Source organism: Clinocottus analis, unplaced genomic scaffold (assembly GCF_023055335.1).
Source record: "Clinocottus analis isolate CAN_PGR_092001 unplaced genomic scaffold, fCliAna1.0.p SCAF_3, whole genome shotgun sequence".
Lineage (NCBI taxonomy): Eukaryota > Metazoa > Chordata > Actinopteri > Perciformes > Cottidae > Clinocottus > Clinocottus analis.
The window spans coordinates 15,280,752-15,294,396 of record NW_027176042.1 but is presented as its reverse complement, the minus strand read 5'-3'; the positions used below and the strand labels follow the sequence as shown (position 1 = coordinate 15,294,396).

The 13,645-nt window shown below is 41.7% G+C and overlaps 1 protein-coding gene across 2 annotated transcripts; it reads right to left on the bottom strand.

Annotated features, from left to right (window-relative positions):
* Nucleotides 1-488: 488 nt before the first annotated feature.
* Nucleotides 489-13,240, bottom strand: rbm6 (RNA binding motif protein 6). Of its 2 annotated transcripts, none has more exons than XM_068593910.1 (23): nt 13,099-13,240; nt 12,163-12,236; nt 10,339-11,905; nt 10,154-10,243; nt 9,967-10,036; nt 9,010-9,083; nt 5,769-5,843; nt 5,263-5,554; nt 4,980-5,137; nt 4,766-4,866; nt 4,382-4,451; nt 4,227-4,296; nt 4,086-4,144; nt 3,883-4,003; nt 3,437-3,534; nt 2,504-2,854; nt 2,264-2,416; nt 2,059-2,124; nt 1,642-1,869; nt 1,489-1,563; nt 1,313-1,410; nt 1,150-1,201; nt 489-1,061 (listed from the first exon to the last, which is right to left on the bottom strand). In XM_068593910.1, exons 2-23 carry the CDS (start codon nt 12,213-12,215, stop codon nt 969-971), a joined length of 4,014 nt encoding a protein of 1,337 aa, XP_068450011.1. In that variant the 5' UTR covers nt 12,216-12,236; nt 13,099-13,240; the 3' UTR covers nt 489-968. The 2 variants fall into 2 exon arrangements, with proteins under 2 accessions (XP_068450011.1, XP_068450012.1); XM_068593911.1 differs by having other exon boundaries at nt 1,313-1,398.
* Between the last annotated feature and the right edge of the window lie 405 nt (nt 13,241-13,645).

Here is a 13,645-nt window from a genome sequence, read left to right as displayed (position 1 = left end):
ATTGACTGCAGCTCCTCAGGCTCCCCCGTGTTCTTGTCAGTGCTCTCAAAGAAGCTGGTATATTAACACTAAAGTCACACGATCCTCTGCACTTATTGAACTATGGCCATGGAGAGGGTGAAGGCTGGTTCCTTCATGACAGTAAAAGTCAGATGAAAGGATTCATGTTCTACATCTACTAAAAATGGAAATTGTACCTGCAAATGCACAAAAACATGTTGGCAAGACCAGTCTTCACCTCAATCCATGGGACAAACTCCAAACTGCAGAGAATCCACTTCAAGTTCATTGTGTATTTTTCTCTCAACACAAAACAGAACCCGGTCTCTTGCTGCCACTCAGTGGACACGAGGTGTACACAAACACAAGGATCAGGATCTTGCTCAACATATTCTGTAAAAACAGAGACCTATAACGTTTTAGCTCGCGACCTGACCTATAATGCTCCCCACTGTCCTCAATCAAGTAAAACAAACACTTTAGAAGAAGTTAGTCCATTATTTTTATTTTTTTACTTAAAAATGTGTACATACAACATTACAATACTGTCCAATGAAAATGAAAATGTAAAAATTGTTCAGTTTTAAAACAAAATGTAAATTTGGGCAGTATCATGAAAAAAAAAGAAAACTACCTGGACACATTTCATGATTCTACATACAGGCCACACATAAAACATGGGCAAAAATATCAACGCCGTGAATAAACACCTTCTGCACAACATCCATTGTTAAGGGTGTGAAATCATTTTGACTTTTTTTTTTGCTCCACTGTAGCCTTGTATGGGGATTCATACACCACATTTTCCCCCCACTTATTTTCAGTGTATAAAACTGGTTCTCGAGTGTAATAATGTCCAAGGCCGAGGAACAGGAAAGACAGTCAAACAGAGTTCTCATGCTGAGGTGGGCAAGCATGTCGTCTTAACAATTATTTCATTATCAAAGTGAGGATGTGTTCGGATGAGATCACTCGAGTTCCTTGAACCGTGCAAACATGGCCTTGCGTACTGCTTGTTTGTAGGTGGTGTGGTCCCAAACGACAGGCTCTTTCTTTTTTTTCTGCGAGAGAAAAAAGAGAGACCAATGAAAGATTAAAAAACCAACAAGCAACACTACATGCCATGAAAAAAAAAGGTTTCACACCTACCGGTACAGGCTCAGATCCTAAACCAGGTCTATCGCTGCCTTTATGCATCTCCCTGAACAAAGAGAACAAACAGAAGAGGCCAAAACATTATACAATCTATTAAACGCTTTGCCATCCATTTGACAAAGTCGGTTAAAAAAATAAATAAATATATCACACCCACCTGGAGCTTCCAGCCCAGCTATTATGATGCTGCGGCTGTTTTCTTCTTTTCGGTTCTGGCGACCTGGAAGGTTCTCTGGAGTTCAACTGCGGACGACACTTTAAACCTTGAGTAATCAACTGACAACCTAATTCTCTTCTCAGCACATTTTCTCCACCACATGTATTTTCACTTACTTCTTTTTCCTGGTTCTCCAGAGCCTCTAGCTCCTTCTTTGACCTCTTGATCTTTAGGTGGATCTCCATATTTTGCTGTTGAGAAAAGAGTATTAGAGGCTATATTTATAGTCACTGTCAACTATTGTTCATACGGAGGTTAATAGTTCGTACTTTGTGCAGGTCAGAAAGCTGCTGATGGCGGATCAGAGCGTCCTTGTTGGGGAACTGTCTCCTACATAGCAGACAGGCCATTTTCTTCCAGTCCGTCAGCTTGGTGTCCGAGTCTTCAGCCGGGCCACCATGACTGCTTTTGGCTGCGTCCTCCTTATCTTCTTCCACCTCTTCATCACTTCCAGCTGCATAGTCGGATGCCAATAGACCCAGGGAGCCCATTGGACGCTAGAGAAGCCAACCACACAAATGTTGCAAACTAAAAATGTATCCATACACAGAAATTAATAATATTAATTATGATAATAACAAATATACTGGCAACTTTTTCATTTTATAAATGATGCTTTGAAGGAAGTAAACAAAGTGAATCAGGTATGAGGTACACCATGAGTAATGCAACATGAGGGTTCTTACCTTTGACTTTTCATCTTTCTTAAGAGGAGCAAGCGGCTTCTTAAAAAGATCATCTGCACCCGATATCTAAAGATGTAAAATGAGAACCGGGGGAAAAATATTTACAAGAGATAATACATGAGCAAATGAATACTTCCATCTGCATTCATTGTAAAAAAAAAAAAGAGAACAGAATAAATGTGGTTGATGGAGACGAGTCTCTCACCTTCCTCTCAAAGATAGCGAAACCAGCGTCAGCCGTCTTGGATTGTTGCCTCCTCTCATCGTCCGTTCCCATCCTCAGCAACGGTGATGCGGAACGAACACTGTCCTTTTGACGATTTTGGATCTTTGCCCAGCGCTCCATGTCTTTCATGATCTGCAAACAACCACAATTGTCTAAACTCGCCCGTTTACACAACTGCATTTTACATTGTGTGTACTGATATTGTAACCAAAGTGCTACCTTGACGGCAGCAAGACTTTTTGGCTTGTCGGTGTCTTTCTCTTTGTCCCTTTTGGAGTCCTCGTCTTCTTTTCTTTCAGGAGTTAATGATGAGGAAGTTGGAACCGACTCCGGAGCAGAGCCGGCATCAGGAATGGGAACTAGTGCTGGATCTTCTTCAGTGTTTGGAGGCTCCAATACCTTCTTCATTTCCAGAGGAGCGTCTGCTGCTGGGTTGGAGAGAATGGCCTGATCTTCAGCGGTCATGATCATAGGTTGGGTCGGTGTAGGATTGCCTCCTGGAACTGGTATGTAGGTCTTTGATGCAGCATCCCAGTACATGTACTCTTGGGTTTGAGCATTGTAAAAATACTGTACACAAACAAATGAGAGAGAAAAAGTAAAAATTTGAACTTCATGACAACAAAAGTGTATAATTTTTTTATATAATTTTTTTAAATAATTTTTGGTTACAGGCTGGATAATTATTGCCTGAGAAAATTGTAAATTGCCCCACTGCAGGACTAATAAATCTTAGAAGCTTAAAATGTAGTCTGTGTCCTTTTAGTAAGACATTATTCAAAACACATACTCTTATCTTAACAGTGGCTCCTTGGTGGCTTTAGGTTTAGAAGTGTACATTTTACTCACTCCTCCAGATTGTGAGCCACTTGTAAATCGCCAGACAAGTGACATAACTGGACTAGAAGTGTGAGGTACTGGCTGAATGCAAACTAAAATAAGATGATAAATGCATGTGCATGTTATAGGATGCAGTTACTGCTGGTTAGATGTGTATTAGCGGTACATTATTTAATATGACCTAGTAGGTTAACCACTGGAGCACATACGTGGCTTTTGGATATAAAACATTAGAAACACTTTTTCTCCCTTGCTATTCTTTTTCCCACTCATTGGCCTGGAGAAAGTACAGGAACACCATTATATTCTCACCCGAGAGCCAGGGTCGTAGTAAAGTGTTGTCTCAGGATCGTAGAAGAAGCCTGACGTGGAATCGTACAAGTAGTTGGTCATGTCTGGAATCTCAGAGCCTGGAAGAATTGGAAATAGATATGACCTTTACTTTACATGTATTCATTTGGCAGAGGCCTTTGTCCAAAGAAAGGTACAAATGAGGTACAATCCAACCACCGTGGAACAAGGAGAAGCCCTTAAAAAGAAAAAATGCCTCAACATTAAGTACTACGTTCTCTGTCTTATACATGTGGTTACTGGAGTGGTAACTTTGCTACAATATCAGATTTAAGTTACGGTTTGTCAGCTTTTATCAGTGGTTTAAACACAGCTACACTGGAGTTGGTTTACTACAATGTTGTAACTACACAGACATAAAATGACCAATACCTTTTCTGGATTCAAACACTTGATATGATTCTTACCATAGACGTAGGGCTGTGATCCGTCTGCAGGGACCGTCATCCCAGCTGATTCTGTGGGTACATGGGGTCTAACAGCCTGGTAAGAAGGATCCACAGCTGGAGCCTCACCATAGCTAACTGCCTACGGGGTGTTAAAGGATATATACGGTTTAATGCACAGCGTCGAGACACAGCTATCCATTGCTTTTTACTTTGTAACCTACCTGTCCAATGCTGGGGTCTGATGCTAGAGCAGGGTTAGTGCTGCCAGACATGAAATCACCTGGTGGCAAAACATATTTAGGTTTAGTTATAATAAACAGTGTCAAGGGACCAAGATACCAGAATGTGTGCCTAAGTCCCACCTTGCATTCCAGCGGAGGCACCAGCAGGTGGCTGCAGAGGTTGCAAGTTCAGTGGAGGTTGTGGGTGCTGCTGCAAGGGGGGAAAAAAACAAACACAAGGTCATCCTCTTCTTTTTATAATTTTGTAAAACAACCCAATTAAGAACACAACTTACCCCCATCAGGCCGGTCTCAGGTGGAAACCCAAGGATGGAACAGTTTGTTTTATCAAAGTCTCTTCTGAAACTGAAACAGACGGACAATCATCAGAATCAGAAACTTTTGTATTGCCACGTGAGTAAGTACAAACGAGGAATTTGTCCTGGCGGAAGGTGCATCACAACAACAACAGAGAACATTTAACTATACAAGAGAAAGTATAAAATACAATAAAATTTGGATAAACAAGTAATAAGTACAATTTCAGTAAATAAGTAAGGTGCAGTAAATAATAAAGGTAGCGATCAATAATAATAACAATAATAAGAAGGACAAATGAGATGGGATTTCCCGACTGGCCAAAAGCGGATAAGAAAACCTTTGTAAAATGGTCGACTTACTTTTGGTTCTTCAAAGGTTTTGCCACCTCCGCATAAACTCTGACTCCATCAACATAAAGGGGTCTGGGTTTGGTGAGGAGCTCAACCAGACGTGTCACTTGCTGCAAAAGAAGACAGTTCTAAGTGCTTGGAAGTTACAGGGAACAGCTTTCACAAACTCTGATAGAACCTGACATAATCAACAGCAAACTGTGTGCATTTATATTTTAGATACCTCGTGGGAGTCCATGTCAACAAAGCAGAAACACTTGGCTCCCGGGGGCTTGGCTTTGACGAGGCGAACATTTCTTTCATCCAGATACGCAAAGGGATCCAAGGCTTTCAGGATAGTCTCTACCGTGGTGGTGGGTTTCACATTCTTTATTATCATGGCTGTACAGTGACACAAAGAAAAAGTGTTGTTTACCCGACTTGGTTATGAATTACAATATGGATGTTAGTGTTGATGTTTATGGCCACAAGCTTCAGAGAAGACCCGAGAGCTTAAGTCAACATACTTTTGCTGTCTTTAAAGACGGCGTCAGATGAGTGTGAACCGTGAGGAGGAAGGTTGCGATTGCCCCAAGACTCTGCCTGTTGATCTGTCTCCTGCTGTTGGAGCTGTAGGTCCACCTGCTGCTGCCAGGCCTCAGGAGTCAGGTCGGAGCTACGCTGCCACTGGCTGTGGGGCAATGGCTCCGTAGGGCCTTTTAGTTTGGTACCATCCAGGTCGGTCTTCAACTTGTCTAAAGGCTCATCTGGTCTGGGCAACTGGGGCACCTGGAGTTGAGGTACTTTATTTTCTGATTCCTAATTCACAGACACAGGAAGGTAGGGACACTTTCAATTGAGCGGTTCCAGGGAAATATGTCAAATTTACTATGAGAGATGGTAAAATAAAGCACATTTTGTTTGAATAGTGTCTTGTGCCCTAAGCATTATTCAAATACTATTTTTTCTTTTGGAATTTCTGAATGTGTAAATGAAATGTATGATAATTATAATTCTTTCAGACTGCACTCACACGAACACTCCTTTCACACTCCTCTGGCTGTATGTACTTCATGGATGTTGTCCTAGTGCCAACCTTTAGGGATCCCTGAAAGAAGAACAGAAATGATCAATCAGCATCATAAGAAATCTATGATTTATATTTAAATAATACCAATGACACCCAACATGCACTGTGGCAGGTTAAGCCCTCCTCTTCACTGCTGAGGATGAAACGGGCAAACACTTATGGTAGTGAGCAACGCCCAGATTGAGGATCTTGCTTCACACGGGAGGTTTGCCCTGACACTACGCTGAATAGTTTAAAAACGTAACTACAAATTAGGGCTGCGGCTAAATTATTTTCAGTATCAAATAATCTGCAGAATAATGTAACAATAAAACAAGTGATCGTGTGATCCAGAAAATGTCAGAAAAAAACGTCAAACTGTCCATGTCAGACAATTTAAGTCCCAGGGTAACATCTTCAAATTGTTGGTTTTATCCAACCAAAACACAAAACTATGCATTTTACTACACCAAATACCAACAAAAGCAGCGTATTCACAAACCTCAAAATGCAGGAACCAAAGAGTGTTGGGCTTTAAAATAACTAAAGCCATCAACTGATTTAGAAAATAGCTGCCAATAGTTGAACACGGCACAATCCAAAAGAAAACAACTGAACTACATAGTGCTAATTGAGAACCAGGATCTCTTTAGGTAGTGTACTAACTAGACAAAGCTGTCATTAATAACCTATATCCAAGACTGGACTGCATGACTGTGACAAATTAACAGTTTCAAAGGGTTCATGGAAAATATGTAGCACTGCGCTAAACAGACAGAATTCTAATGTGGATTGCGAATCAGAAAGCTCCATTCAAATCCAGAGAATTCCTAATTTGCACCAAAAGGATGACCCATTAAAACCATACATTAAGTCGCACTTTAGAGCACAAAGCAAAATACTTTACTATTCATGTCAGCTTCCAAGTGGCCAATCTTTAATCAAGATTAATGACCTTGCAACTACCTGCACCATCTACTTTTTATCCTGGGTTATCAAGAAAAAAATACACCAATATTAGCAATAGCAAAGCCAAAAAATAAAATGCGACCCATTTCAGCAACGATTCACCTGATCCCAACTACCCCGAGCTAATGGGCTACTCCATAGTTTCACACACATAATCAAAGCACATCAAATCTGGCCCGTGTTGAAGACATTGTGAATTAATTTCACATCTTGACACAATGAAGAAACTGCTCAGAGCAGTTGAAAGAAAGGAGAAATCCTGGTGCCCGAAGCCCAAGATGAGGAGTTCAAGAGAATACCATCAAGAGGTCATGCACCGTTTCGAAAAGTCAACGATGACTGGAAATGCCTTGAACTGCTGAAAGAACTTTGCCAAAGAAGGACTGCAGCAGATACCTGAAGACAACAAGAGCATGCAGGCACAGCGGCTTTGTGAGGCTGCATTGCTCATTGTGAAGAAAACCAAACTGGCAAATAAATAAACAAAAGTATTGACGGTCCCAATAAAAAGGGAGGGCATCACCAAAGTGCACAAATGTCTCCATCGAAATGCATGATTATCCGTCAAACTGTTCACCACAAATTCAACTTTGCTAGTAGAAAAGTCAGGAGATCCCCAACGTTATTTCATCCTCTGGGCACCATGGACATCTGGATCAAAATGTGTGCCAATCCATCAAGTAAATGTAGAGCTGCTTCACTGGAGAAGTCAAGAGGGTAACCACAACTGTTGGGTTTTGAACTCGGACATGAATATCTGAACCGAATTTGACGGGAATTCATCCAATAGCTGTCGAGACATTTCATGAAACCCCAAAAATGTAAACCTCATAAATGGCGGCAACGGAAAACTCAGGGAATCACCAAAATCAGTAGGCCTCCTCCTCTCGGGCCCACCATTATCTGTAGAAAATGTCACTGCAATGCATGTTACAGGGGTTGAGATATTTCAACAACCAATAGCCTGGCCGTCATCCATAAAACACTGGCATATCTAAATAAAATAAAATATAGAAACTTTCATGGCTGAGAAAATGATTCCAAAGTTGTGATCACGACAATGCGTTTACCTCAAATTTCTTCTTCCAATTGAAAAAAAATATTCTTCTAAAAAGGTTACTTGAATTTTTTTTTTGGTTTAAATGCAAAATCTCTCTTGCTAATAAGATCACAACATGTGGCCAGTACTGATAAGGTTGAGTTCAGACCAACTTTCGCCCCGGTGTGAAACAACGCAGCCTTCACGCTCATCTGAATGAAGCCAGTGCAGCAGCGTAGCAGGAGCCATCGCAGGAACGTCCCACAAACTACAAAGGTTTGTCCAGCAGAAGTTGCCCCTGGCTAAACTTCTGCCGGGCGACAATGCAACGTCCTCTGGAAAGGTTGTGTTACAGCCAATTCATTACATATACCTTCGTTGCAGATTACTTTGGAACACGGCACTCTCGTTCTACTGATAACGTCGCAAATAAAGATGCAATACTTGCCCTAATCCCCCTGACAACCAGATCCTTGGATTATATTTACCGTGGGGCTGTTTTCTGTCTGAATGTCTCAATGCACAGGTAAGAAAAGTGTCCAAATCTGCAACTGCTTACTTGAAGACAGAAGCTTCTTCGATGGTCGTACAAAGCAAAGAGAAAAACAATATTTTCTAAGACACAACAACGTGAGTGAATGTGTCGCAGGTGGTAATTGCCTTTGATTCTCTGCGTTTCAAAGGCTAATCACAACAAATGTCACTATGGCGTCGTACAGTACCTTCAACGTCATCATTTAAGTCTTCATAAAATTATACAACCTCTTGTTCGACAATCCCACGGAAGGACCGATTCCCCCGCCCCCCCAAATATCTGTATTTTTATGGAGAAATCCATTCCAAGATTAGGCAGTTTCGAGGTTGACTACGAGGGCAAGCAAACAATACTTTAAAACTTCTGAAAATATATTTCCTAAATATATTAAATGTGAATAAGTAAGATGAAGTACGACCATGGCGTTGTGGATATATACCTATAATTTAATTTATGTAAGACTAGGACCAACTGCTGAGGTTTAAAGCATCTACAAATGTCAGCAACTGACATCTTCACCTCCTTCACTAAAGTAAGCTCACTAAATGGTGAAAGCAACCCCTGCCCAAGTTCTCTCCCTCCCCCATCTACTAAATGCCCTCTCAACCCCTCATAATCCTGATGGGAGAGACGGCCTTCGTAGAGTGACGAGGATGGGCCACCTTGTTGGACTCCATGAAGTGGACTGCATCCTCGAGGTTTAAAAACTCCACATAGGCCGTATCGTAGCTGTAACCTGGGGACAGCATTTGAAATACAGATGGGTTTTTGTTAGTCAATGCCAGCAATGACAGTCACCCACTGATACATGAAAGACAGCAGTTCGTGAATACATCGAGATCAGCGTGAGCGAATTATTCTCGACTTACATACATACATACCTTTTCAGGAAAACACACATTTTGTTTAAACGCTTTTGTTCTATTCAGTTTTCTGATGACATATCAGACTTTGTCTGTTAAGGCACGGCTTTCTCCAAGCCTTTCCTAGCAGATATTCCAAACCAGTGGCAGTCAACGACTGCGTGGTCTGCACCATGGAGACAGAACGTTTACCAGTCATGTTTATATCAAATTTTAAAAAGGCACCTAATATCTTTCTTTGATGGCCATTTGGATGCATTATGCAAAGAATTAACAGCATTTGGGACAATAATATTCACAAAAAGGCTTGGCATCGTCTATGACCATGACGATCCACTGTGGAAAACACTCTAAAGCAGATGTTTAGATCAGCAAGATGAACAAAGCACTAACAAGAAGGTCTCCATTGCAGGTTTGTGACTTTGTGTTTCAGTACGTTAAGTGTAACAGTGACACAGTCAGTGAGTCACTTGTCGCAGATCTTTGATAACTGACACTCTCCAAAGCTCCTAATATTGAATCCTTGGTAAATTGAGACAATGTCCAGAAATCCTCGGGTATGCGAAAGGGATGGTATAACAGAAGCCCCCCCTTCCTTCATTACTGAGCGAGTTCACACAGACCACCAACAACAAAAGCAACCAACAACGTAAAAAGAAAGAATGCGAAGTTTTGAATGTCGTAAAAGCGAAACGTCGTGGGACATATTAGCGATCGACTGCCCCAAAGAGCTTGACAAAGAAACTCAATTCTTACCTGGCATAACATTTTTGATTTTCATCCCCTGCATTGGCACACCATCACGGACTGCAAAGGCACCAAGAATCTGCAAAAGAACGTGTCAAAACAAGTTATGCAATGGCTTTCTAAGCAAACCACCAGAGACACACTCTGGTAACCATGAGGATTGACACATAAAGTGGCTTTTCTGTTTGATTATTACCTGCTCCATTGTGGCAGTCTTTGGAATACCAATTATAGATATTGTGTTGGAAACTTTGTCCTCCACTGTTGCATTCCTGTAATCTTGATCCTTTTCACAGAAATGTTGGTTAGGAAATAGCAAACTTAAATTCAAATACAATTTATAAAAAAAAAATACTAACGGCAAAATGTAAATGAACTAACCTGAGAACCAGACTCACTAAACTTTGAAGGTGTGATTGGTTTAGACTCTTTAATGAGTTTCTCTGGGGGTTGAAGTGCCTGGTGCTTGTAATCAAAAGCCCTCCCGGGCCCTGTTCTGTAATCGATGTCCCTGTAGTCTTGATCTCTCGGCTGTACAGTGCTGCTGCTACTGCTGCTGCTGCTTTGGAAATCACCTTCTGTCCCCATCTTGGCCCTTACAGGTCCTTGATTGTGTGGAACATCTTTCAGCCCTTCGAAACTACCACTCGGCTTCTGAATCACATGCAAGGGCTGATTCTTCTCTTGATGGTAAAGGAGCCTTTCATCACAATTTGATTTAGTCGGCCTCTGCTTCGCGTTTCTTTCTCCAAGCCAAGGTTCACTCTCGTTTTCTCTCCCAACAGGGCCAGTAAGAAGACTTATTTCATGGCGTGAATGGTCTTGTGGAGCTTTGCTGGCAATTGATGGCAGATTCATAGCAGGAAAGTGGTCACGATGAGGAAAGCCAACGTCTTTCCCCGGGAATTTGACAGATGGCCGATCCCTTTCCTGAAACGGTGGTGGATCTCTAACATTCACATCTCGGCCAAAACCTACAGGGAAGCTAGGTTTTGGGGCATCTCCCATACCTTTACGAACTTCTAAGAGAGGACTTTTGTCCTTTCTACGATTCTTCCATTCCTCTGCAAGAGTCATCTCTTCACCACTCCGATAATCCATCAGGGGGCTGCCACTTGAATCAGGATATTCTCTCTCTCTGATTATGTTATCTGCACCCCTAAACTCGGATCTTTGAGGGCCAGCAACATCTGGGGGCATGTTTGATCTTGCCCTGTCCACTGGCGGGACATCACTGTTTCCAAATCGTAAGGGAGATCGATCCCTTCCTCTAAAATCAGCTGCTGGACGATTTCTGAAATCCATATCAGAATCAAATCCACCTCTTGGATTGAAAGGTGGCCCTCCTCTTCGGTCTGTGTCCATCACCCTCCTGTCACGTGGCGGTAAGTCCATATTATAGCCATCGCAGTTGTCAATGCCCAGTGGGGGCCTGTCACGCATGTCCCTAAACCCATCATTTCGCTCCATTCGGTCCATAGGAAATCCTCTTCTTTCATCCATATTGGGATTGTTAAACGGTGGCCCATCAGAATGAAATGATTCTCTGTCTCTCATGTCCATAAATCTGTTTGGCTCCCGTGGTGGCATACCTCTCCCTCCCATGTCTACCGAGTTCCTGCCTGGTCCCGGGAAACCAGAAGAATTCATCAGTTTATCTCTGATGGAATTTTCATAGTGCCTTCGTAGACTAAAATCTGGCTCTTCTCCAGGTCTGTTAAAATCTCTGTTTTGCTCTCTGTCTCTCATATCCCGTTGGTCCATATCACGCCCCCTCATGGGTGGCCCATCCATCCTTCTCATGTCCATGGGCATATCTTGAGGCCTTGGGCCCATTGGACCCATTGGACCCATTGGACCCATGGGCCCCATGTTCATCCCATCTCTACCTCTATAGTCAGGCATGGGACGATCTCTGCCGCCAAACCTCTCTCCACGATGATCACCACTGGAATATATATATATATCAACATATTAGACTACTGATTTTTTGAGCGGATTTTCTCGAGTGGAGCCACATGATAAATGCTAAATATGTGCATATTTACAGGCACTCAGAATCTTTATACAAAGTGATAACATATTGCTCACCACTAGCAAACAGCTCTAGCAGGCTCTAAAAACAAACATGCAGTCATTACAACCAAATATTGCTACCAAATAGAAATTGGCATTTAAATCATAAATGATGCTTTAATGATTTACCGAAAGGGCGGTCCGCCCCGTGGTCCTTGCCCTGGCCCTGGTCCATCCCACATGTTTGTCAGTCAGTATCTTATCTGGAGGCAAGGTTAAAGTTATGCATTATTTTCTGGTAGATGAATGCACCACTTATGAGTCGGCAGTGGCTGGTATATCCATAATAACACAGCTTAAGAAATCAACTTTGACTGCACAAACCATAATTATTGGTAAGAAGTGATTAAAAACATTTGAGCACAGAAAAAAATATCGCATATCTTTAACACTCTGTACACCAGACGACATCCTCTTTCCGGATAGGTGAAAAAACAACAACAACTCCTTTAACGGGGAAAACCCGAAGATACCTCAGGAAGAGCAGCGGAGGAGAGATCCATCTTCCAGGACGGACAGACGTGCAAAGATGTTGTGTGTACAGAATAGATCCGACGTAAAAATCACAGGACCACACAATTATAAACAGGACTATAACGTGAACGTTACGTGAAGTAGTGATGGTGTACATGTTGGCTAATGTGTGTCACGCCGATGCTTCAAAGATGGCTGCACACGTCAGAGCCTGTGCTCGTAAGACTGAAGGGTGGTGTGATTGCTAACGTTGGCCCGCTGTTCAAACCCATCCCCTCATACGGCCTTTCACATCTACGCCACAACATAACTACATGGTATTGGTGTTGAACGTGACTGCACTTTAATAAACAAACTCATTCGAAGGAGCGATCGCATCGTAATAACAGGGTTAGGGTGGATAAATTTGCAAGAAGAGACTCTTAAACCCAAACGTTAGCCCATCGCAAAAGATCATTCACGGGGCGAAGCTAACGGCTAACATTGACGTAAAGAAGCCGGTTTCTATGCGTTAGCTGAGAAGCATCTCCGGATCATTTACCGATTCATATTTCAATATTTTCGAGTAGATATTGTTTCTTTGAGACCCACCTAGTTGTTATTTGACCTCAGTATCGATATCGAACAGGATTGTTGTGCAGGTCGTCGATGGCTTCAGCGAACTAAAGACAAATGGAGACGAAAATCCGTCTTTTTCTTCTTCTTCTGTCGCTACAGCGGGGACGAATCTAATTCTTCTTCGTTGTATCCATGACATACTGCCGGCAAACTACTACCACCCAGCGGTTATTTAATGCAACTTAATGTCACATTATTGTATGCATGTTGTATGTAGTTTTTAATCATAGTTAATATATATATATATATATATATATATATATATATATATATATATATATATATATATATATATATATATATATATAGTGCAAGAGAGCAAAATTAGCGCAAGAGCTAAAATTGGTATTAGAAACTAGATACTTAGATATCTGTAATAGTCCAGATCAATTTTAGTTGAGTAAATAGTTTATCTGCTATCTAATTTGCCACTGGGTAGTTTGCTTGATTTGTAAAGCAAAATAGTATGGACTATATCAGTTTGATATGGCTTTTAAGTCTTAAGTGAGTGATAATTGAC